This window comes from Danio rerio, chromosome 7 (genome assembly GCF_052040795.2).
Source record: "Danio rerio strain M-AB ecotype USA chromosome 7, GRCz13ab, whole genome shotgun sequence".
In the NCBI taxonomy this organism is placed as follows: Eukaryota; Metazoa; Chordata; class Actinopteri; order Cypriniformes; family Danionidae; genus Danio; species Danio rerio.
This window is the reverse complement of record NC_141027.1, coordinates 58,423,867-58,451,012: the sequence shown is the minus strand read 5'-3', so window position 1 is coordinate 58,451,012 and position 27,146 is coordinate 58,423,867. Positions and strand designations below refer to the sequence as shown.

The following is a 27,146-nucleotide window of genomic DNA, read 5'->3' as shown; positions in this document are numbered from 1 at the left end:
TTAAAGGTATTTGTATATTAAAGGTACACTCACTAAATTAATTGCTTTTAACTATAGCTTTGGTTCTTTGGACCTGCCACTTTAAATATTTGACATCTCCCTAATTTAACACACTTCAGATCATGGAGTGCTTCATGAATAGAGTTCCATGTTATTTCCACTATAATCCAGATTGTTCTGACTTGTAAATATTTTGGCTTCTTTCCACACTTATACACTATTTTTGTCCAGCACAAACTGAGCTCTTCTTAGTCAATACATTTGACAATGTATTGAAGCATGGACTATAAAAACTGTGATTGCGTGTGTTGTTATTCACTTTTATAATGGGGCTAAGATTGCAAGGGCTGTAAGTTTTTGACTTTTCTAAAGCATAAAAAAACGTAATATGTTTGCAGATATTTAAGAAACATGCTGAGTGAACATACAATACTTATTTATCTGAAAAACAGTGCTAAAGTCAGATATTTGGCTTTCAAAATGTGCCAGAACATTCAAATGTTTTCTTTCATAGCAAACGCTAGGTTTTAAGCATAAAACTAAAAGTTTACTGCGTCAGTATAACAACCCTAGCCTATATATAATGTTGCATTTAATGCAATAAGAAATCTTATAATGATAAAATTATTATTTTACCAGTGAAAACAAATGGACTTATAATGTTGTCAATAACAGAAGACAAGCACATGTCTTAAACATAATAAATCAACTTTATAATTATGAATAGTTATATTCTGAAGTCATCATATCACTGTGAATTGCCAAACAGGACATATTAAAAGTCTGTTCAAGTCCACCATGACTATCCAAAATGAAGCATTTTAAGCAAGAGTAGATCAACAAATTGGCCTAATAATATTATTAATATTATTGCTGTTTTACCATATGTTTTAGAATTAACAACAACAATAGGCTAATCACATTAACCTGTATTTTAAATTTACGGAATTGTGAGAAAATCGTGATCTTGATTTTTAATCAAAAAAAAAAAAAAATTGTGATTTACATTTTTGCCAGAATTGTGCAGCCACTGTACAAAGAATGAACCCCTGCCGTGTGTTTTGAACCAGGTATGCAATACCTAGCTCAACCACTGAGTGTCAAACTTACATACTGCACCTTTAAATGCTTCTTCAGTAATAATTACGAGTGTCTAATGTTGTGACAGTTAATTGGTTCTGGCTCACAAATAATGTTCTACCATATTGGACATTGTCTTAAATCACACTAAATGATCAGCTGATGGAATTTTGAATTGTGCTTTCTATTAGTAATGATGACCTATGAGCGCTGTGATGGGTTTTATGGATACACACCAAGGTGGTGGACAAGGAATATTTGGAAAAGGCTTAAGGACCCTATGAAAAGAAAACAAAATAGATTTTCAAATGTGTACTCTGCAATGTTTATCGTTTGTTTGTCCAGGACACTCATAGAGTGTTTCTTTTGGTACAGGTTTATTAAAATAAAATAAAATGAAATACATGTATAGTACATATAATAATATGTAATATAGCTGCAATGGTGGATCCCCATGGTTGAAATCCACTGCTGTAATATGATTGGCCAGGTAATAAACATGAATTTTCATATGCATGGTGGATTTATTTGCCATTGCGAAAGAAGTGAAACAATCAAATAAGGAGGGGAAAAAATAATAATAAATTGATAGTTCATCCAAAATGAAAATCTACTCACCATTTACTCATCCTTTGGTTGTTCAAAACATTTGTGAGTTTCTTTTTTTCTGTTGAATATAAAAGTAGATATTTTGAAACATATTGAAAACAGGTAGCCATTAAATTAATTAGTAATACAATTGAAGTCAATGGCTACTGGTTTATAAGATTATACAATATATATGCTTTGTCTCCAACATGGGAAATAAAATCAAACATGTGTAAATTAATAAATAAATACTGACAGTATTAACAGTTTTGGGTGAACTATCCCTTTAACTTAAGTATGACGTTTAAATTTAAATTGTGGCTGAAGTGTCCCAAGTATTTTTTGGGAGGCTATTCTTTATGCCTACAATAAACATTGCTTGTATAGAATAGCTTATTTTATCTTTAAATTAAAGCCATACTCTTTAAAATTTGACTTTAGGCTCTGTCCTCCTGCCTGATGCTGCCTGATGATAAGATCGTTGTGTGCTCTTCATGGGACAATAATGTGTAAGATGTTATATAATTGGCACAATCGTTCTTTATTTTTGTTTATCAATTTAACGCGCTTATTTTTTTATTGCTCTGTCCCTTTGATCCATTTCTTGTTTCCTGTAGTTATTTTTACTCAATCGCTTATGGAAGAAGACAGGACACTTTGATGGGTCATGATGATGCGGTTAGTGATATTTGCTGGAGGGATGACAAACTTTACACGGCTTCTTGGGACTCCACTGTGAAGGTATTGAAGTGTTTTAACTCCGAATGCAAAAGCAGTTACATAGGACTTTCTATTTATTTTAGTCTTAAATGTTTCAAATAAAACTTCTAGTCAACGCAAACAAAAAGTCTTGCAGTTTTTACTGAAATCTTGTCTGTCTTAAAATGAAGTTGCAGTAATGTTTTAACTAATTTAAAACTTTTAATTAAAACCCTTAATTTGAAAACCTTTTTGATTTTACTGATTAATTAGAACTGATTTACACACTTTAAAACATTTTTTGATACATCTGTTGCCTCTGCATTCATCATTTTTCTGTCTTTTTTTTAAGGTTTGGGAATGTGTAGCTGCTGACATCTCCAGTAATAAAAGGACTCAGTTTGACCCACTTGCTGAATTTGAGCATGAGGCCGGGGTTAGTAATAAGGAATCCTTAAAAAAAAAAAAAAAAAAAAAAACCCTCAAATTTATTCAACTATATTTAACCTATGATTCATTTGTGGCACTTTTCAGACTAGGGTACAAAAGACCTAAATCTCTAAAGTGCTTAAAATATAGAAATATTAGTCCTCATATTAATATTAATCCTCTCGTGCTGTATACTTTATCAGTTTTTAACAATTTGTTAATGGGTTGGTTCATCTCAAAATAGGAATGTGTTACTGTTTGGTTACTTTTTATGCTTTTCTGAAATGGTAAATCTAATGCTGTGTTCACACCAGACGTGGCACATGCTATACATGTACATAGATGCTTGAACATTTTGAGTTTGCTTGCTTCATTCACGCATCAAATTCACTTTACAATAGACGCGGATTTGTGTCATGAGGAGGGCTTCTGTCTTCCCAGTGACTCCCTCTTCTTTGTTAAATGGCTGAAAAACAGTGAAGATTCGTTTAGCGCCTAGTCTAATAGATCCTTTCAGAGGTACACCCAGCTCTGTGACTTCATTAACTTTTCTAGAAACTATGGACCAATCATAATTCTTTTTTTGGCCATTAAAAAGTATTAAAAAGTAATAAACGTCATCTGACGAGGTATTAAGTTTTCAAGCCCAGTTTTTTAAAATTAATTTTCAGTTTGTGTCAAATGCAGGCCTTTATTCTAAATTTTGCGTGGATTTATTTATAAATTGAGATTAGGACCTGAGCGCTCTCATGTGAAATGGAGTTTGCGGGTACGCTGAAACAAACCGGCGGGTACCCGGCTGGCTTGCTGCCAACCAAATAGGCATCTTGCCTTTGATTCAGTAATTAAATTAAAACATGGGGAAATGCAAGTTTTCGGACCTCCATTCCAAGTTTTTGGAATGTTGTGGAACTGCTGTACAGGAGTTATTATTAGGGATTTTATATCGTGAAATTTAGCGTTTTTTTTCTTTTTTTTTTTAAAGCATGACAGTAAAACATGAACACGTTTATGAATATATTAAAACATATGCTTGTTTGTTGTAAAAATTCGTAATAATAACAAAAAATTATTTTGGTTCTTCTGGGTATAATGATCTGCCGTTATGGCTGGTGTATTCTGGGAAATTTTCGTACCCCTTGGTTTCGAGTGTGGTCCTGAAAAATCTTCGTTTGAAGGGCTATTCACCCCTTCCCCTTAGCCACACACATAATTTTGGTTCTTCTGGGTATAATGATCTGCCGTTATGGCTGGTGTATTCTGGGAAATTTTCGTACCCCTTGGTTTCGAGTGTGGTCCTGAAAAATCTTCCTTTGAAGGGCTATTCACCCCTTCCCCTTAGCCATACACCTTTAAGCTAAAGAGAATTGGGACAGGGGTGTCCCAATTCTCTAAGAAGTGGAATTGGGATTGGGCCTGAACCTGGATGATTGAAGCTTTCAGCGGTGCTTCAGACTGAGTTGAGCCCAGTTTGATGAGCTGTTCTCCAGTGTCGGCAAGAGGATTTCCCTTTGGGACATAAGTAACAGGCACTACGTCATAATCACTACCCTACAAGAGCAAGCGTATGATTTGTTAACGCGACGCAAATGTCCCCTGAAGTTCAGATTCAAATGATTCCGAAGCGTACAAAACGCTCAACTTGCGCCACTTCATTCACAGGAATCACATCATTCGCACAGCCTTTTTTCCACGTATTACACAGCAAGATGTCTATTTTCATCTTTGCATTGACTTAACATGTAAATCACTCACGCTTGATGCTTCATCCGCGTCTGTTGTGAACGCAGAATAAAAGATTTCAGTCTTTACATCAGGGATGCTCAACGCTATTTCTGGAGATCTTACCTTCCTGCTTAATACTGTGGTCACACTGGACTTTTCTCCCTATAGACTTCCATTCATATGCACACGAATGTGTTAGACCAGAAACGCAAGCTTGTGCGACAAGTTTCACAGTTCGCTGCGTTGCGAAGTTCAAGCCTGGTGAACACTGACCTGCGAAATCGCATCACTTGACTGCACGAGACCAATCGGAGATCAAAACTTGACCTCTCTGGACAGAAATTTAAAACATGGACCAATCGCTCACTTTTTTAATGTCCAATCATCTTGATTCTTATTTAATCCCTCCCCTTTTCGCAGTGCTGTACGACAGAATTTTGCAAGCTTAAACTCTAGTGTGACTGCAGCTTTATTCAGCTCCAACCCTAATCAAACACACCTGAACCAATTAATTAGGACATGAACAGCACTTGATAATTACAGGCAGGTGTGTTTGATATGAGTTGCAACTGAAATCTACAGGAAGATTGATCTCCAGGAGCAGGGTTGAGCACCCCTGATATACCACTTTTACACCTCAGAACCTATTATAAGATTTAAAAAATAAATCCAAAGGAAAAAGTCCTTTTATATTATTTTCCCCAATAAAGTGTCATGGTTTGTGAAAAGTGTATATCTGATGTTTATATGTTTGCACAGGTTAATACTTTAGATCTCAGTCCAGCTGGCACACTTTTGGCAACGGGCACTAAAGAGGGAACCCTCACTGTGTGGGACCTTGCCAGCCCTTTACCAGTCAATCAGCTGACCTGCCATTCTGGAAAGATCCATCAGGTGGCCTTCAGTCCTGGTGAGTGCGCGTGATTGTGTGTTATGTAAAGCAGCTGATGGAGATGCATGTGCAATTGATGTGTTTCTGCATTCAGACAGCAGGCATATCTTGAGTGTTGGTGAGGACTCGTGTTTGATGGTCACAGATGTGCAGACAGGAATGCTTATTGCTACTATACATGCAGAGCAAGAGCAGAGGTATAAACCTTATTAAAAGCTGAACTCGCCAATATGCAGGACTGATAGTACGATGTAAAAGTTCTCTTTTCTTGATATTAGGTGTTTCTGCTGGGACGGTAACACTGTGTTGTCTGGAGGGATATCAGGGGATCTCAGTGTGTGGAACCTACTTAACAGTAAAGTCGTCCACAAGATACCTGCTGCTCACTCAGGTAAACACACTTATTATTATTATTATTATTATTATTATTGTTGTTGTTACAAAGGTATTATAAATGTAGTTCTTAGAAAGACTACCAGAATCTGCAAAAATATGTATCAGCAGGTCACACCAACCTTAAAGAGCCCCTTTTATACATTAAAAAGGGTCATATTTTGGTTGTAAGGGTCTCCAACAACAGGCTGATATGAATGCAAGGTCAAAAAACATTTTCAATGTCTTATAATATGCATTTATTTTTACCTAATTATCCCAGTGACTCCTATATGAATCGTTCAGCGATTCATTTGTTTCTTAACCCCTCCTTAACGCGAAGCTAATCTGCGCTGATTGGACCGATGACAGCCTGTTGCTGATGATCCACCCACCCCCCGCCTTCAGTCTTTTGGTACGGGCTGTGAAATCCCCGGGTCGCAAACATTGGTATAGGATCTGATCGCAGTGGCCGCCCGAAACACGCTTCATAGTAGTTACTAACACCACAGTAAACAGTACCCACTTTTTAACAGTGTTATTCAGATACCTCACTTAGCACGAGCTAACAAACGCATTTAAATCCGTAAACAAATGGATTTTTTCCGTTTTCAACATGGCATTAGACGCGATATGAGAATATAAACAGTGAACCAGATACAGTACAAGCGGTTATAAGTAACAAAACACAATTAAATACATAATTTGCAAGCTGCAAACAAATGGCAGACAAATTCCCTGTTGTAAGCGTGCATATTCTAGAAGCACTCATAAGAAAAATGATGGGAACAACACAAAGCTGGGCTATAATTAGGTATTTTTGCAAAAATAAACCTCAACCACTGACTCTTCACAGTTTCATCTTTGGGAAGAGAAAATAAAACTAACTTTCCTCTCACACTTCTAGTAATATTCAGCTGAGCAACTGGCGTCTCCTACAGTGTTTGTGGGCGGGGCCGCAGGTTTAAATTTTACTAGTATAGTAGTATAATAAATAATAAAGAATAGTTCTAAATAAAATGAAATTTCACCATCTGGCTACTGGGATGCTTAAGTTTACTTCACTCACTCACTATCCTTTGGCTTAGGCCCCGTTTACACTACTTCATTTTAGTTTAAAAAGTTTTGCTACATTTATGCCTTCCATCCACACTACGCAAGGGTTTTGAAGCCCCAAAAACGGAGCATTATAGAAACACTGAAGAGGCCGTTTTGGTTTGTAAATGCTGCAGCATCGTGTCCGTGTGGATGGGGGAAAACGGAGACATCTGAAAACAGGGGCGTGGCTACAGACATTCACCTCTCTGATTGGGGCTTTTCCTCAATTAAGTGCATGCAGTTCACACTGCAAAGTTTCTAAACAGACAAAAAGAGCTAAAACAAGTCACGTGTGAGTAAACTCTCCTTACATTGGTCAGAGTTTCACGGTTTATTTTGTCAGGGGAGGTGGTGGTTGAGTGGTGTTTGACAAGGTGCGCGGGACATGTCTGAAGAGCAAGGAAGGATGCGGTGGGGAAGGGTGAGAAGGATGCGCAGCATATTGAGGACTGAGAGGGAGACGCATGATTTCCGGGAAATTAACACTCGTTTGCGGGCATCCTGGAGTCTCTGTACGTTTGCGGGAGACTCCCGCAACTTCCGGGAGACTTGTCATGTCTGTTGGATGACCTCCCGCCCTACTCATAATTCTCTCTTCATATAGCCGTATGCATATGACATATAAAACACTGTGATATAACCGGGCTCGGATCGTATCGCTTTCTCACTACAATCAATCCGCTCCAGAGTTCATTTCAATCGAGCCGAGACCACCTCATTCAAGCGATCTCGAAACGATTGTTTTGGCGTGTATCCAAGCGCCATTGGTGGTTTCACATATGCCAAACGAACCGCGCTAACTGGGCAGACGAGATGGGTTCCGAAACAAAAGTCTAGATGTGAAAGCACCCTTAGTGCGTTCATGTAACAAGTATGTCTCCAACATTTATAAGATTTGCTAGGGATATTTATGAATGTCTCCAATAAACCTACAGATTGGTATTAATGCGTCCTGAAGTAAAGTGAAATGGCTATACATCGTGTTTGCTGGCCTCACGCATCATGCACCTGTCAGTCAGTCAGCACGTAATCTTAAAGGGTTAAACAAATAAGGCATAGCACTACTACGGTTACAGAAAAGTTTGCGCTGTTATAATCCACATACCTTTTAATACGTTTTGGTGCAATTATCAACCGCTATTAAAAAAAAACATGACTGAATGTTTGAATGAGAAGTTGTAATGTAGCCATGACGGGATCAATTTTGCCATGGCCCCCTGTCATGGAAGAATGAATGTAGCGGAAACCATGTATATAGACCTCCTTTCCCTCGGTCATCTTTCCATCAAGCAAATTTCTTGTGTTTGCCTAATTGTTTGGCAACGTCATCGACCATAGCAAGAGGTAACGCACCAAAATGTTTGTTGTTGACCACTGAAAAACAGGAAGAAGAAATTGTCATTCTTGCCATCATATGGATTTCATTTCATTGTCTGTGAATATCGGTGCCATCAGTTATTGATCCGCAATCAGTTAATGTAGCTTGTGTAGTGCTACTGCTCTACTTGAATAAAATAATAGCTTCGCTACTGAAAAGCTATTTGATTTATAAATGGCAACGATACCCCCATGTTACTGAGAAATGTAGTTAAGCTTGTAGCATCATTGCTTGTAGCGACGCTACTGCCCAACAATGTGATAAAATTGTTTTGGCCAGAGGAGTCTGTTTGTGCCCTGAATTTTAAATATTCAGCAATGAAATGCATTTTTATCACTCTTTATCGTGGCATCTCTCCAACTGGTTGTAGTAATAATTTCAGGGGTAAAAAAGGATTAACATAATTGGTAGACATGGTGCACCGCAAATTCAAACCGGAAAACCAATCAAAAGTATCAGAATAGCACCGCTTTAATATATGGCCTTAGCAGAAGGCATGGTGCATATCAAAAACAGGCAAAGCAACAGATTATTATTCAACATATCCCAGATTTCAGGATCTCAGTGAATTTAAGCATAATGGCGCAATAGACTGGCATAGTAACAAGCATAGTGTTTTTTATTTATATATTTATTTGAATGTTATACGTTAATACAACTGGAGTTAGTTTTAACTAGTGATTTAAAAACTATTTTCTAACAGAAAATGTTCAGTATGTCCTGTAGAATCCTTTAAAGTTATCTGGATAAGTGGATTCATCTGTCTGATGATAAAGAATTCAGTAGTGTTATAAAAAATATATGTGCTATGTTGCGTCTACATCAATCGAATTTTTAAACAGCCTCTCTATCTGTCTAATCTTCTATCAATCTATGTGTTGTGTAGCACTACTTGTATGAAAAAACTATTTTACACATAATATTAGATGGTAAAATATTTGAGAAATATTCACTTAAAGGGATAATTCACCTCCAAATGGAAATGACCCCTTAATTTACTCCCTTTAAAGCCATGCTTGATGTGTATGACTTTCTTCTCTTGAAGACAGTTGGAGGTTACAGGTTATTAATGTTCCATGCTCTTCCATGCTGTATAAGGGTGTGAGGGAAGTTACCAAAAAGTGCATGAATCAATCATCAAACTAACACATACACTGCCAGGACGTTAACAAATGTCTTATGAAGCAGACCAAAATAATAATAATAATAATAATAATAATAATAATACAATTCTAATAAAATTATGCGAATTACATCAAATCAAAGTAAAAAAAATTGGCTGTGCAAAAGTTTGGCCACCTTGTCTTTTGTTTGGATTTCAAAACCTGTAGTCACTTAATGCTGATTGATTACAACACAAAATTGATTTAAGTAACTCATTGAAACTTACCAATCCACAGTTGCAACCCATCATAAAAAAGGATATGTAAGATAGCTGATTGCTAGTTGTGCTTCACTTTATTGTGAACCAGAAGGTAGCAACATGGGAACCTCACAAGAACTTCATAATGACCTAAAAACTAGGGTAATTCATCAACATGAATTAGGAGAATAATATAAAAATAAGCTATGAGGGAGGTTTAAAATCTCTGTCCCCACAGATATATAGTAAGAAAATGGAAGGCCACAGGAACCGTTCTTGTGCAGAAAAGATGTGCTAGACCAAGAAAAATACCTAAAAGGCAAAGACGAAGAATGGTTAGAATGGTCACAGACAAACCACAGACCACCTCCAAAAAGCTCCAGGATTATCTTGCTGGTGATCATGTCATTGTTGCATCATTTCACAGTCCAGCGCATTCTTCATAAAGAACAGCTCAATGGAAGGTAATTCAAAAAAAGTATTTCAACAAGAAGAGTCATTTACTATATGTTTTTCAAGATACTAGCTTCAAAGTAGAGATCTGCGCAGGGCTAAACTTGAATTCCGCCCGCACCCGCAAGTTTTAGCCCGTACCCGACCACTCCCTCTTATGTTCAGCATTCGTTGTCCCGCTGCCCGACCTGCTCTGTTTTCTACCCGTCGCACCCGTTCCCGCTAACGGGCGGGGGTAGAACAAAACTGAAAACCACCCAGCTATACTGAGTCCAGGCATCCTATAACACGCTGTCTGTATAAACACACACACACACACACACACACACACACACACAAATAGCACACAGCATGCCAAGCAAGTGACACATACAGACAGCAACATCACACTCTCTCATTCACACTCGCTCGGGAGCGATATTGTCAGTCTGCCCGCTCCCGTCCTAATAAATACACCCGCGCTTTATTTGGAAATTTATTCCCGCGCTGAAAGAAATCTGGTCGGATCCCGCGGCTCCCGCAGTACAGCTGCGGGAATGCAGACCACTACTTCAAAGTCCCTTTAAGTAAAGTTATTTCACTCGGCGGCCATCTTTGCAGCACCTCTCAATCAGTATTTTCGAGGATTCTGTCTGAATGGGGAAAGATCAGATTCTCCAAAACTACTTGCCAAGCTTACCATTGAATTTCAAATTAGAAATCACCAATAACATGAAACAACAACTGTCCCTTTATTTTCATTTCTAAACATCCAAATCACACAAAATCTGCAGAAAATCATGTCTGGTTCGAGCCCCTCCCTCGGAGTATCGTCAGTCTATGCGATCGATGATTGCCTCCTCTATTAGAAGGCAGGATTCATTTGCCATATAGCGACCGATGATTGGCTCCTGTACTAGTAGACGAGGTGAAATGACTAGGAATGATTAAACGCAGAAAATGGTCAAACTACTTGCTCTACAAACGAGTGTTTGCATGATTATACAGACAAAGTAGATTCATAATAAGAAAATATTAATTTACAACATCAAACAGCAGGACAAGCTGTTTTTAATGTCTAAAAATCAATGGAAGTAAATAAGACCGGAAGTCTCGAGCCAAAATAATTCAAATGGCTGCACCTGCTCATAAACAGAGAATAAGGTGAAAAGTCTTTGCTAGTATTCAGTTTAAAGTGTAATCTAAAGGCTTAACTATGCTAATTAGGCAAGTTATGGTAATTAGGCAAGTCAAAAAAAAAAAATATTGCTTGAGAAGGGTGCCATATTGACCTTAAAATATTTTTAAAAAAAATTAACTGCTAAAATTCTAGCCAAAAAGGAAATTTCTCCAAAATAAAAATATTACAGGAAATACTGTGAAAAATGCATTGCTTTGTTAAACATCATATGGGAAGTATTTGAAAAAAATAAATCACAGGAGGTCTAAAAACTTTGACTTCAGCTGTGTTAAACTGATGTACTTTATTCCTTTCCTACAGGTGCGGTGACGTGTATGTGGATGAATGAACAGTGCAGCAGTATCATCACAGGTGGACTGGACAAACAGATCATTTTGTGGAAACCGCAGTATTAGCAGAAGAACGGCTTTCTGACAAAGAACCCTTATCAACACTGCAGAGAAGTCATGGAGATCGACACCAGACATGCATGTGTGAATATAAGCAAAGTTTTATGAGAAGGATTCTTCATATAGGGTTTTAAATAACTATAAGCATCATAACAGTTTTACATAAATATTTATCTTTTTTTTTTTTTTTTTTTTAGAACTGAAAAATTAAAACTAAGCTCAGTTTGCTCGCTTGAATGCTTTTACCAAAACACTATTTGTCTCAGATTAATATAATACATATAAACAGCCGTCATGTCCTGCTTGACATTCATAAAACAGCAACAATTCTGATCATTCATTCAAGACAATCAGTTATTATGATGGTTATAAGAATAGTGGTTATGTCATTATTATGGCTTTTTTTGAAGAATATAATCAAATCATTTATTATCAGTGATAAAATAAAACAAACATCTGTGATAGTAACTCACCTACAGTATCATTGGTGACTGAGAAATGTTCAGAAGTAGTTCTAGAAGTTTGCTGCAGTCTGTTCAGTTCTAAAGCCATAATTTTGATGGGATTTTTGTAATGTGCCTTAGTTTTTAATCATTTGAACTTGAGCGTTAATATTAGCGGCCACTCTTTAAATATGCTTGCATGCTCAGCTAAAATAACTATATAATTATGATGTATGGCAGTTTATTAAAATGAAGGCTAGGGTAATTCTGCACATTCTGTAACATGATAAAAGAAATGCATTCATAGCCTGTTAAGACATAATAATATATGTATATACAGTTTTTATATTTCAGCAAGTTATAACAATGCCTTGAAATATTTCTCTTCAGTGAAGAACGTTTTTTTTTATGTATTACAAGCCAGATATAAAGTCAGTATCACAAGATTATGCAATTTCTTTTAAACCTCAGTGAGCACACAAGTTATTAAAGGGATAGTTCTTAAAAAAATGAATATTTTTTTCCATCTTGTTTGTGGAAAAGTGTAATATGTTGGGAGAAATTTTTTTTTTTTCTACCTTAGACACTGTACAGTAAAATCAATCTTATTTTCTACGTACACAGGATCATTTCTTTTCATTTTTTTGGGTGAACTGTTCCCTTATTATGTAGATGTTGCTTTTGTGAACTCTTGTTTCGCCAGTCTACATAGTATATGTGGACTAGATGTCTTAGTATTTTATGTTTACAGTACACTCTAAAAATGTTGGGTTGTTGTACCCCAGTGTTGAGTCAAATGTGGAAAACCCAACATTAGCCCAATTTTTTTTCCAAATACTCAATAATTAGGTTTGTTTATTTTTGACCCAACGTTGGGTTATAACCACCCAGTTTTTTCCAGTGTATGAGTTCATGACTTGATGAACACAGCAGTTTTTTTTTTATACTTATTAGTTTTGGTGTATTTAAGTATTTTTTTTTACTTAAGTGTATTTTATAGCCTTATGGGAGAAAACTGCTGGAATTCCAAAATGACTTTGCAAATGCACAAGTATTGTTTTTATGTTGAAGTTGTACTGAACAGATGGCTTTTCTCTTTGTTCTCTGTATTAAATAGTAACATGTTTAAATAGGTAGATAAATATTGTCTTTGTGTTCTTTTAATTATGATAGTGAGCAGACTATTGTCATTGTTGTTGTTATGGTTGCTTCGTTGCGTGTTTGGAGCTTCGTCGCGTAGATTCCCAGTTTGCATTTTTATGATAAAATGCATCCTCATTCGCTACTATTTATCTTTACTACAGAGGGTGAACAAACTCTTAATACATTTACACTAATAAATCTACTCGAAACATTTTGTTCCTCGAGCATCCGCTTCTAGCTTTAGCCTGCTAGAATCCCTAGCCAACTAAAGCTGTCTTTACTCTTCAGCCTGTACAATATTGTCCACCCTGTAAGATTATTTGTAATTTAACCGTTTTCTGTATTTTGTGATTCATGTTATTATGTTGTTTATTTCTGCTTTTAAATTGCATTATGGGACCTTGATCTTTCTTCCAGCAGCTTTTAACCTGAAAAGTTCCAAAAGGTGACTTTTTATGACCATTTTTAATAGTATATGTTTAAAAGTGATATATTGTCTGGGTTGTGTGTTATGGTACAGAAACCTTGTAATAAGCTGCCATTACATATTATGTTATTTTACATGTTATCTCTATATACATTATTTGTATTTTTTTTTATTATTTCTTATACATTGTTATAATTTCAAACTACAAAAATGTCGATAAAACTCACTTTGTTGAATTGGCAACATCAAAAATCGACAGAGCAGAGATTAATGTCCTATAATGCAATTCACAAACGTAAATAAATGAAAAACACTTATAAATCATAAAATACAGAAACTGTTAATTGATATTATTCAGTGTACAACCCCTGGCAAAAAGTATGGAATCACCGCTCTTGGAAGATATTCATTCAATCTTTTAATTGTGTAGAAAAACTAACAAATACGTACATGCCACAAAACAATTTTTTATTCAACAATCCAACCTTCTGGCTGTATGAAACAATCATGAAAAAAAAGAAAACTGTAAAAATAAAATCCATCATTTTATGGTTTAAAAAAAATGTAAAATAACAGCCGTTAAATTACAGAAATATACAGTAAAATAACGGCCGTTAAATTACAGACATTTATTATTATTTATAAATTTAAGGAAATTTCTGTAATTTAATATTCGTTATTTTACGGTATATTTCTGTAATTTAACGGCCGTTATTTTACTTTTTTTTTCTTTTTCTGGCACTTCAGCTGCAGGAAATAAACCCTAAAATTCTGGATTTTTTTTAAAAGTGTAGTCAATTGTGACTGTTTTTACAGACCAAACAGGAAAAAATATGGAATCACACAAATCTGAGGAAAATGATCTGGAATCACCAAATAAAAACACCTCTAGTACTTTGATGCACTACTTTTGGCTTTTAAGAACAGCTTGAATTATCTGAGGCATGGATTAAAAGTATTGTTCATCAATCTGTCTTCAACTTTGTCTTATTGCAGTGGCCAGATCAGCTTTGTTGGTTGGAGCATTGTCTTGGGCCACTTTCTTTAATTTTCACTACAGATTTTCAATTGGATTGAGGTCTGGACTTTTTGCAAACCATCCCATTGACAATATGTGTCTTTCCTTTTGGAAAGTTTTCACAGATTTTGCCTTATGGCTCGATGCATTATAATCCTGAAAATTGTTTTAATTATCACCAAACATTCTTTTTATTGATGGAATAAGAAAAGTGTCCAAAATGTTAATATAAACTTGTGCATTTATAGAGGATGTAATAACTGTCATCTCTCCCATACTGACATACAACCCCATATCATTAATGACTGGAAATTTGCATATTTTCTTCAGGCAGTTGTCTATAAATTTCATTGGAATGGCACCAAAACAAAAGTTTCAGCATCGTCACCCTGCCCAATGCAGATTCGTGACTATCACTCATTTCCAGTCATTCACAGTTCAAGATAGTCTTTCTTTAGCCCACTTAAACTTTATTCTGTTTACATGTGAATGATGGTTTTCGCTTGGCTTTTCTGGATGTAAATTTCATCTCTTTTAGATGAATATTTACAGTCTTTCTGCCCATTTGTTCCTTATTTGCTTTGCTGTGCATTTTTGGTTTTGAATGCATATTGCTTACATTTTTTCTGACTTGACACTTTGACGTCTTCCTTGGTCTACTACTCTGCTTCACTTATTCATTCCCATTTGATTTGTATTTGGTTTAGATTTTAAACAAGACTATAGGAACAGCTCACCTCTTTTGCAACATTTCGTGAAGATTTTCCTTTGAGAAGTTTAATAATCCTCTCCTGTTTCAACTGACATCTCTCATTTTGGAATCATGAGTTACAGTAAGATTGGGGTCAATCATCTTGGTTCAACACCGCACTGAGGTGTGCAAGTACTTTTTGTTTAACTGCAGACAAATTAGCAGTTGTAATCAGATACAGTTGTTGGTTTAAAAACTGCAAAATGCATGGTGATTCCATATAATTTTCCTCTGATTTGTGTGATTTCATATTTTCTTCCTCTGTATGGGTCTGTAAAAACAGTCGACTACAGTGTTCTTTTCTTTTCTTTTTTTTTGTTTCATACAGCCAGAAGGTTGGATTGTTGAATGGAAATAGTTTTGTGGCATGTATGTGTTTGTTTGTTTTTCTACACAATTAAACATTTGATTGAAAATCTTCCAAGAGTGGTGATTCCATACTTTTTGCCAGGGGTTGTACCCTTTATAATTTTATTTAGAGATCCAGCCAAGGCTTGTGATGTAAATCATATGCAGGGAATGTCTTCTATGATACATTAATGGTGGAATTTCTCTCAATCCAAGATATCTTCATTCAGTACAGCTGAAGTCAGAATTATTAGCCCTCCTTTGATTTTTAATTTTTTTTTCCTAAAGACGCTTTTCTAAATGATGTTTAACCGAGCAAGGAAATTTTCAGTGTCTGATAATATTTTTTCTTCTGGAGAAAGTCTTATTTGTTTTATTTTGCCTAGAATTAAATTATTTTTTAATGTTTTAAAAGCCATTTTAAGGTCAAAATTATTAGTCCCTTTAAGCTTTTTTTTTTTTTTTGATAGTCTACAGAACAAACCATCGTTATATAATAATTTGCCTAATTACCCTAACCTGTCAAATTAACCTAGTTAACCTAGTTAAGTCTTTAAATGTCACTTTAAGCTGCATAGAAGAGTCTCAAAAATATCTAGTAAAATATTATTTACTGTCATCATGGCAAAGATCAAATAAATTAGTTATTAGAAATGAGACATCAAAACTATTATGTTTAGAAAAATCTTCTTTCTGTTAAACAGAAATTGGGGGAAAAGATAAACAGGGCTAATAATTCAGAGTTCAACTCTGTGTGTGTGTGTGTGTGTGTGTGTGTGTGTATGCATGTATGTATGTATATATATATATATATATATATATATATATATATATATATATATACATATACATACATACATATGTGTGTGTGTGTGTGTGTGTGTGTGTGTGTTTGTGTGTGTCTGTGTGTGTCTGTGTGTGTATATACATCTTTTGTATATATTTTTGTATATTTTACATGTGTTTATATCTGTTTGTGTGCATATATACGTTAATATACACATAGTACACATGTAAACATTATGTAAATAGAAACTTTTCGCAAATGGCAGTTAATCTTTTCACAGCCCTCTTCCTGTTTATAATTATGAAGCAGCTTTGATTCCATTACGTTAAAGCACTATGAGCAATTACAGCGTTATGGGTGTGACGTTTTCAGTGAAAACTTAAAACATAAATACAAAAAGAAAGTTTGTCAACATTAGCTTAAAACTTCTGACTAATCAGAATCTGTAAATGTTTGTAGATTTAAAATGAGCAAAAAAAAAAAAAATGCCTTATGGATGTCACCAAAAAAATATGGGGTTTACTACATTGTAGAAATTCTGTGAATTAAACTGCACAAACCAAAAGAAATAATGCTAATTAAAAAGATAAGAGTTGGCTCACTATTAAACAAAAGGGTTGATTTTATTTTATTTGACATTTTTTGCATTTACGAGGAAAAAGCTCTGTTATGGATGTGACGGGTGTAAATTTGCCACTTTTGTGACTTTGGTAAATCAAATATGATTGTTTGGAAACATTGACAGAAACATTTTTGAGTATTTGTTATCAATACTGTAAAATACAAGCCTATGCAAAAAAACCTAGAAAGGGTTTCGCTCTTTTTATTTTATGGCATGGTTGACATGTGCATGGAATTGCTCATATACAAATACAGATAATTTGACTTGATATAGATCATATTTTATAATGTATAACATATACAATGCACATAACGTAAGTTATGCACATAAAATAAAGTTATTATTTTTGGTTGTTTTTTCTTTTTGTGAAGCCCCAAAACATACTTTACTTAAAAAAGGCAAGTATAAGAAAATAAAAAAAACAAATAATAAAAATGATTAAAAATAGATAAAAACAGATTAAAATGTGTTTAGTAGAGGTACGTTTCACAAAGGTTATAACAGAAGCCATACAAACAAAAGCCAGTTATATACACTCAAAAAATGACTTTTGCTGTTTGTTCAAACTACTTATTTGAAATGAACTGAAACAACACAATTATTGAGTTTATGGTTGTAAAAAACGAATTACTTAATTCCTTAAAGTTGCCCTAACACAAATGGATTCTGAGGAATCAAGCATTTTTAGTGTATGAAACACTGGTAGTTAATGCATCTTTGCGTCAGAGGCCACTGTAGGAATTCACAGCCCGTACAGAACTGTGTCAATCATTTGGCAGATGGCACAAGCACCGCTTATTTGATTATTACATAATCTCTGTCTCAAAAAATAGCCCTGCACCACCAATCCTCAGATCTTTCTCTATGAAGGACTTGTACAGTAGCAGTGGCACACAAACTGACACAGTGTCTCAGACTCACTGTTCCCTACTCCCAGAATCACGGTTGAATAAGTAATTGAGGCATCCTCATTCACATTATCACTTGACTCTGTGTCAGTAGCTGATGCTAATGGGAATACTATGTGATCATTGTGTGAACATAAGCACAGGCTGATGGAAGAACGACAGAACAGACAAGAGTCATGTTCGTGTCTAGAATTTAAAATCTGATAAAAGTTCATAGAGGACCCACCAGACAAATCTTAAATAATAGCAAAAAGGAACTTTTCTAGTAGAATGTCAAGAGCCCACAGCCATAAAACCATTTTATAAGACTTTCTAGATGGGAGACCACCTAGAAAAAGTAGCTTTCTGTTGTGGTGTGCTTATACTGATTCCTTACACTGTTAACAATTTACTGCAGAATCTACTGTGACTTACTGTAACATATTGGATGTCTTTACAGTAAAATATACAGTAATTTTCACAATGCAGCTTTAAAGTACAATAAAACACGGCATGACTTCTACAGTAAACTTTAATTCATATTACATTTCAGTTCACCAGTAACTTACTGTAAACCAATTACAACAAAAATACAAAAATAATATTTACATTTACAGCACCATTGATCTTGCCGTATATGTATTTACCATGTTTTAACATAATCCATAACTGTTCTACAGTAAAATATAGTTCATATGCAGTTAAATAGTGTATAATTTAGAAAAATTCTTAACATCATATAACTGGTGGTGCTTACTCTGTAGCCTATGTGGACCCTAATGCCCCAATAGTGACGGATGCTGCATCTTAAAAGGAGACCCAGAGTGTCCGATCTCTGAGCCTCAGTTTATACCATGAGAAGATCGAAAAACCGACAGTAACGATTTTACTTTAGTCAAAATTCTGTATATGTGGGTAATAGTCTATTACTATTAATTACTATTTATTTTTGTTTTTAAATCCTTAAATGATCTGGCACCATCTTTCTTACCAGACTTCCTACATGTTTATAATACTGCTAGGTCACTGAGGTCTTCTGATTAGTTTATTCTTTCGGTACCAAGGTTTTATTTAATATTTAAATATTAAGTTAGTTAAATATTTAATTTGTATTTGATTGTGTTCAGCACTTTGTGCAACGTTTTGTTGTAAAAAAATAGCTATATAAATAAACTAACTAACTATAATGTTCTGACTAACTAACATGTTCTGCACCCAAAGTAAAAAGTGCCAGACATGAGATTGGGAAGACATTTTGGGATCTTCACCAGGCAATTTATGTGCTATCTGTGACTTAATAAGTCAGATAGCCTCTGAAAGCCGCAACCCAACCCACTAATAGTGTCATAGTTACAGTACATTACTGGATATACACCATCCAATGAAACACCAATAATCACTAACTGGGGTTGCTTCTATTGTAACAGGTCCAACAGTATCTGATTAATTCTTTAATAAAGGGTTATTTTATCAGCTAATAATCAGCCTTGAGCAGTTTCAAAATATAAATGTCTTTGAGTGACTTTTGAGCCAGAGATACAGTTAGTGGACGTTGGCCAGGCTGAAAATTAAACGCCATATCTGAACTGAACACATCTGCAAATTAAAGCTGAGACATTCTTCATATGTGAATTTTTAAAAACTAAATTTTAACACAAGCTGCAAAATATAAATAAATATATAAATAAAATTATTTTTAAAATTATTAAAAAAAAAAAACCTCAGGAGAAGGCCGCTTTTATTTATAATTTTTTAAAAAAATCTGTTAAAGTTAGACCACGACAATGGCAAAATTGGACAGATATTGCAATTACTTCAGTTTAAATAACACAACAAAGAGGCATTTAGCAGAAGTCAAACACTAAGGATACATTTGATTGATCAGTGAGAATGGTGTAGGACCTCCGGGTGGCTTTATTTCATTTTCTATATTGCTATATAGGAGGTTGGGGCTGTCTTACACTTTTGCTCTTGCAGTATCAACCATTTTTAGCATGCATTTTTAGATTATAGGTGTTCATCTTGACTGTTTGTGGTGCTTTGTGGGACTGGGCACATTACTCGCTGACTCTTATTTTCTGCTCAGCACCATTAGTAGGTCTAATGTAGTTTTTTTCTGCAGGAATTCCACTTTAATACAACAATCTTTTTTAAAAAGATGTTTATTTAATGTGAACAGATGGGTTCAACAAAAGCATATTCATTAATTATCTCAGAGATCAGAGCAGGTCTGTCTTAAAAGGTTTATTCAGCTATTTAAAAATTTATTTCCGTTCGACAGGACGACACGATTGCTCAGTCACCCACAGAAAGAAGGTCGCTGGTTTGAATCCCAGCTGGGTCAGTTGACATTTATGTGTGGAGTTTGCATGTTCTCCCCAAGTTCACGTGGGTTTCCTCCGGGTGCTCTGGTTTTCTCCACTATCCAAAGACATGCCGTATATTCATTCATTCATTCATTCATTCATTCATTCATTCATTCATTCATTCATTCATTCATTTTCTTTTCAGCTTAGTCCCTTTATTAATCTGGGGTTGAATGAACCGCCAACTTATCCAGCATAGGTTTTACTCAGCAGATGCCCCTCCAGCTGCAACCCATCAATGGGAAACATCCATACACTCTCATTCACACACATATACTATGGACAATTTAGCCTACCCAATTCACCAGTACCACATGTCTTTTGGACAGTGGGGGAAACCAGAGCACCCGGAGGAAACCCACGCGAACACGGGGAGCATGCTGTATATGTCAATTGAATAAACTAATGTGGCTGTAGTGTATGAGTGTGAATGTGAGATTGTATGAATTTTTTCCAGTACTGTTTTACAAAGTACTTCAAATCTAATAAAGAGTAAGGTTTTGACTAAAAGTTACACACACTTTGTTGTTAGGCATATCAAATATTTGTAAACAACTTACAGTAGCACAAGTCTTAACAGAGATATAGCAATTACATTTTTGAGCCAGCTGCCAAAGTTGTTATAAATATGTTTACACAATTTACCAAATCTATTTTTAAAACCATTTGTTTACTAATTCAGTGCATTGATACACTTACATTGCACTTCGGGTTTACAGTGTTGCTTCATTGCTTTGCAGGAAATCCAACAATAAACTTCTTTGCTGTTAGATTCCCTTGTGGCATCTTGCACATCAACACAATTATGGGTCCATTTTATCTTTTATGTCCCACAAGATTGATTCAGTCCTATATGAACATAATGTGAAATAATGAAATACTGATATTTTAATATAATTGGTTAAACCTTTACCCTTTATCAATTTTTGCCATGTTCATTCATAGAATTCATGTGAATTTGCCATGTTTCACACACTGCTCAGCTAACTTCAGTGAGTCTAAAATGTAGGTAAATTAGATCTAATTAAAAAGATTTTTAAATATTCTTATTGTCTTTAACAAGTTATTTGATAAAATAAGTCATTTTAATCACTTTTTTTCTTTTTATAATATTATTATTCATTTTGCATGTGTCCCTAATATTGCTGTCCACATTTGCTGTGCACACAGTGATTATTTACACTCATGTTTCCTATTTTTTCTCATATTGTGTTTAAAACTGAATGTTGTCAAGCTTAACATGTCCACCCTGTCATAGTGAAATGTTAAATAGTATAAAAATCAAAAATATTGCTTTTAAACTGTGTACAAAGAGCTTAAATAGGGAAACACTTTACTAGCTGCATGTACAACCTGTGTTGAATAAATGCTATTTGTAGCCCAAAATGTCCTCCCTGTCATTGTCCACCCTGTCACAAATCCTTCCTTAACAGAGTGGGCATATGCATTGTCATTTAATTCATTTATTTATTTATATATATATTTATTTATTTTATTGTTAATTAGTTAATGTTTTTATGTTACAACACTTACTGTATACACACATACTACACCATACATGAGTGGACAATACAAGCCTTTTAGCAATACCTGTCTCAGTCTATAGAAAGGATATCCTTTTACAGTCCATATAATGGAACTTGGCGGCGCGGTGGCGCAGTGGGTAGGGCTGTCGCCACACAGCAAGAAGTTCGCCGTTTCAAGTCTCAGCTGGCATTTCTGTGTGGAGTTTGCATGTTCTCGCTGTGTTCGCGTGGGTTTCCTCCGTTTGCTCTGATTTCCCCCACAAGTCCGATCACATGCACTATAGGTGAATTGGGTAGGCTAAATTGTCCATAGTGAACGATTGTGAATGAGAGTGCATAGGTGTTTTACCAGTGATAGGTTGCAGCTGGAAGGGCATCCGCTGCGTAAAACATGCTAGATAAGTTGACGGTTCATTCCGCTGTGGCAATTCCAGGTTAATAAAGGGACTAAGCCGAAAAGGAAATGAATGAATGAATGATGATGGAGATTATTAACTGTTTGAAATAAAAATACATGACAATGCCCACCCTGTCATCTTGTTTTCCACCGTCATGTTCAACTTTTAGGAAAATAAACAAATTATTTATAACCTCAGCAAAACATCTTGTGTGATTTCTTAATAAAGCAATAAAGACCAGGTAATATTGTTTGAAAGTTTGACAAAATATTTTGGATGTTGGGTTTTATTTTGATAAGAACGTGCAACAATTGCCTATTTTATCTAAAAATATTTTTTGTCCATTATTGCATTATCATAAATAGATTTTTCCATAATCTATAAAGGTTGGTTGATAAAGGGACACATTACCTTTCTGAAAATATACATTTTATAACCACTCTGCAATAAAATGTACTTATACTACATTGAATTGTCCATGACAGGGTTGACACAATATGAGGTTTGTTTACTGTTTGTCTGCTTGCACTTTATTTAAAAAAATGAGCTTGACCAACAACAATTTCTTACAGGTCTAATTAATACAACAAATGTGGTTAAATCGAAAATCCTAAACTTTTTTTTTTAATTATGACGTCTAAAAGGCACTTTATAGTGACAATGACCCTCATACTATTTTTAATCAAAGATCCACAATATTTTATATATTATTTGAAATATTTGTAGAATATTTTACTTTTTCTCAAATGTGAATATTCAATAAAATATTGACAACTCTTCTTTTCTTCAGTAGGCTATTTGATCTGTCTGTATGTTCAATGTCATTCAGATATTATTAACGTTATTGCATGTCATGCAGCAGCTGCTGTCCGTCCAAAGCCACACACTCTCACTTTATGTATATGTGTGTGTGTGTGTGTTCACGCGCGCTGTCTGATAAAACTGTTGCGCGGAGGGTGTGGAAGCGCGCTCTCAATAACAAACCAAAAACACCGGCGACGGAAGATTACGTGTCCAATTAGGGTCAGGGTATATTCTGGCAAACCGTTTCCCAATCACGCTTTGCAATCGGCAAAGCAGAACGGAGCACACACCGTTTACCAATTCAGGATGGATAACTCGCAAAGCAAAACTTTCCTGCGTGCTTTCTTAACATATCGCTATCAATCTGCATTGAAAGCAAGAGAACATAAACGTAAGAGGCGGGGCAAGGGTTTACGTTTTTCAAATTAAAATGTTTAAACGTATGTGTAGGTACATCCGAATAAATAAATTGTGGGAATAATTGGGGAATTATTCGGTAATTGTGATATGGGAATTCAGAAACGTACTGTTTTTGAGTATGTGGCATATGAAAAAGATAAACCTTGGTTAAATCATGAATTATAGCTCTAAATTGATAAAAAGGAAAGGTTCAAGTCATTGAGATCGTTGAAGTATATTTAAAAGTTAAAAAATAATTAATTAATATAGTATCATATATTTATGTAGTTATTTATTATTTATTTTCTTATAAATATAGACGCACACCGGCCACTTTATTAGGTACACCTTATTACATAGGTGTCAGTTAATTCTTTGAGGATAGGAGATCTGCAGTTTTGCTCCAACCCTAATCAAACACAGCTGATCCAAATAATCAAGGTGATCAAGATCCTATTAAACACTTCGATTTACAATTACGATTACGAGTTGTGTTTGATGGAGCTAAACTGTGGAGAGCTGCTACCCTCTAAGCATTTACTTTGACACCTATGTCTTACTAGTCTTCAAAACTGCCTTAATCTTTCGTGGCATAGATTCAACAAGGTACTGGAAATATTCCTCAGTGAATTTGATCCATATTGACATGATAGCTGTATGCAGTTGCTGCAGATTTTGTCGGCTGCACATCCATGCCAATCTCCCGTTTCACCACATATGTAAATTTACTTTTTTTTTTTTTTGTAACTGCATGTGAGCATTATTATATTTAAGATGTCTCAAACAGATATTCAATTTACAAGCCAGAATTTTAGCATTAATCACTTTAAACTCAATTTAGCCACTAGGTGGCAGCACAAGATCACTTATTGTGGATTGCTGCACTTGTAGGTTTGTTTTTCATTCTTAAAGTCACTAAAATTGAAGTGAAGACCGTTCTGAATTACATCTCGACATGGTCAATGTAATTACATTTAAAATAAAATTTAATCAAGCTTACAGCTTAATTTCTACATTATAATTTCCCAGTTATTACATTCCAGCATGTTTGTGTTTTAGTGTCATCCTAAATGATGAGACTTAAATAGCTTAAGTTTCCTAAAAGCTTTTAAAAGCTTACATATATATGCGTTTATGTGTATATATGCTCTATATATGTTTATATGTCTGTGTTCATTCATTCATTTTCTTTTCGGCTAAGTCCCTTTATTAATCTAAGGACGCCACAGCAGAATGAACCGCCAACGTATCCATCACTGGGAAACATCCATACACATTCATTCACACACAAATACTAAGAATTTAGCCAACCCAATTCACCTGTACCACATGTTTGTGGACTTATGGGGGAAACCGGAGCACCCAGGGCAGAGAAATCCAAGCGAACACATGGAGAACATGCAAACTCCACACAGAAACACCAACTGACCCAGCCAGGACTCAAACCAGCAACCTTCTTGCTGTGAGGCGAACATGCTACCCACTGTGCCACCGTGCAGCCCATATTTGTGTTCCAATTGATTAATATGACTTAACATAAAGTTACTAATAACTTATTATCTTCATTATAAAGTTGAACAATATATATTTACCAAGCAAAAAAATGGATTTGTACTGAATAAAACACTTTTCTTAGTGCATTTATAAATAGTTATAAATAGTTTTATTCTAAACACCAGTACATAAAGTAGAATGATCCACCTTTAAACTAAATGAGCAGCTTATTAAATATGGTAATCTAACTACCCAACGCATTTGACCGAAAAGAAAACCTTTGACCAATGGAAAAAACTATTGCCACGCCCCTACTTGGAAAAAAAACCTAACCAATGAAAAAACGATTACCACACTCCCTCCTCCCTGATTTGATACCTCTCAGTCCCTTTCATATTTTACACTTTTATTACGTTATGCCTAAATTCAGTCGTTCAGTTCAATATTATTTATTGTTAATACCTTTATAAGCTATTACATTTATATCTATCCCTATTAACATTTGTGCATTATAGCCTACATAAATTTAAATATTTCATTAATTCCTTCTTACTTGTTTATGTAAAAAAATGTCCTGCAAAATCAAGCACCATGTCTAGCACTTATAGTCTTTTTGTCTGCATTTTTCTCTCTTTTTAAAATATATTTTCATGACAAAACAGTAACAGGGAGAGTTATAACTCTTACATGTGAAATAAGAAAATGCAGGGGGAAAAAACAACAAAGAAAGAAAGCAAACAACAAAAAAATGTGGTATTAATAGGTTTGCATGAATCAAGCTTTGAACATCATCAATATATAAAAAGGCGAAAATGCGATTAAAGTGTATCCTTAAAAAGATTGTCACAATGCATTAAAAAATAGCACCGGTTTTCTTAAGCAACTATTACTCAAAAGTTATGTTTTCAAAAGAAGACAACAATTTTGAGGAGAAACGTGTCGCATTTGCACATTTAACTGCTTAATTCAACCCAAAATCTGTTAGTGACACCGCATTCAAAAAACAAATGTGGAGCTACAGATACTTCATCTACAAATCCACAAAACAAGCAAGTCACATCAAAATAACCATAACTATAAATAGATAAATTAACAGGATAGATTTTGTGCAAAATCTGTTTCAGTAGCACAAATTTCTGTTTTTATTGTATGTTTTTATACAGAATGGTTATGTGCATATGATATGTACAGTAATACTTTTGGCTAAGATGGTGTGTGTAAATGGTACAGACGTATTTAAGCATACAAAAGGTAATATCTGTGTGTAAGAACACACCAAATACAAACAAATCTATGGATGGCAATTTTCAACAGAAAAGAAAAAAAATGTGCCTTAAAATAAAAAACAGAATTTTGACATAGGCAGTTGACACAAATATTAAGTAAAAACTGTTATATTTATGTAGTTCAAAGTCTTTTTGAGAAAAAAGACTCACTCGCTTTATTAATATTATATTTTTATGTTTTACTGAACTGTACCATAAAAATATTGCCAAAATACAGCCAAAAATATGTGTAATTGCTAAAAAGAAAAATAAATCTTGAAATGATAATATACAAATAGTGTGAGAGCAATTTCTCTGCATTGTATGGACATTTATCTTCATATAGTGTTTTTTTTTTTTTTTTTTTATTATAAATAATATTTTTTCTCTATGACTTGTCAGAGTTGTTGGACAACAAAACTTAACTATTTTATAGTGGACTATTTTATAAGTATTTTCATGAAAGTTAACAATGTAAATAAGCTCCGAGATAAAACTTAACAATTGCACATGGGCTTCACAGGGAGCTTCAGCCGCATGATTTGTATGGGGTCCTTCCAGTTTTTACTTTACAGAAATTAGTTTACAGAAATAAAGAAAATAATTACTATACTAATACTATTCAGTGCCATTTGTGTATCTAGGGCATTATATGGTACAGAATAATAAAAAATTCAACAAGAAAAAATTTCTGATAAGATTATCCAATTTTAACAATAAGACCCAATTACAAGTGCTAAAATTAAATTAAATTTAAAACAATTACTCTAATTTCAGTGCAAGTGGCTGAATTGCCATGTCCCAGTTTATGTATGCTCAAGT

The 27,146-nt window shown here is 34.6% G+C and overlaps 2 protein-coding genes across 2 annotated transcripts in view; one reads left to right on the top strand and one right to left on the bottom strand.

Annotated features, from left to right (window-relative positions):
• Window positions 1–13,231, top strand: part of nsmaf (neutral sphingomyelinase (N-SMase) activation associated factor) — a 35,346-nt gene extending 22,115 nt beyond the window's left edge. The window contains exons 25-31 of the mRNA XM_087261914.1: window positions 2,110–2,177; window positions 2,286–2,409; window positions 2,720–2,803; window positions 5,281–5,431; window positions 5,508–5,610; window positions 5,692–5,804; window positions 11,558–13,231. Of these exons, the coding sequence (XP_087118040.1) occupies window positions 2,110–2,177; window positions 2,286–2,409; window positions 2,720–2,803; window positions 5,281–5,431; window positions 5,508–5,610; window positions 5,692–5,804; window positions 11,558–11,652 (738 nt within the window). The 3' untranslated portion in view covers window positions 11,653–13,231. The remainder of the gene's footprint in view (window positions 1–2,109; window positions 2,178–2,285; window positions 2,410–2,719; window positions 2,804–5,280; window positions 5,432–5,507; window positions 5,611–5,691; window positions 5,805–11,557) is intronic.
• LOC147843211 (uncharacterized) overlaps window positions 1–27,146 on the bottom strand; it is a 501,869-nt gene that overhangs the window by 274,859 nt on the left and 199,864 nt on the right. The window lies entirely within an intron of this gene.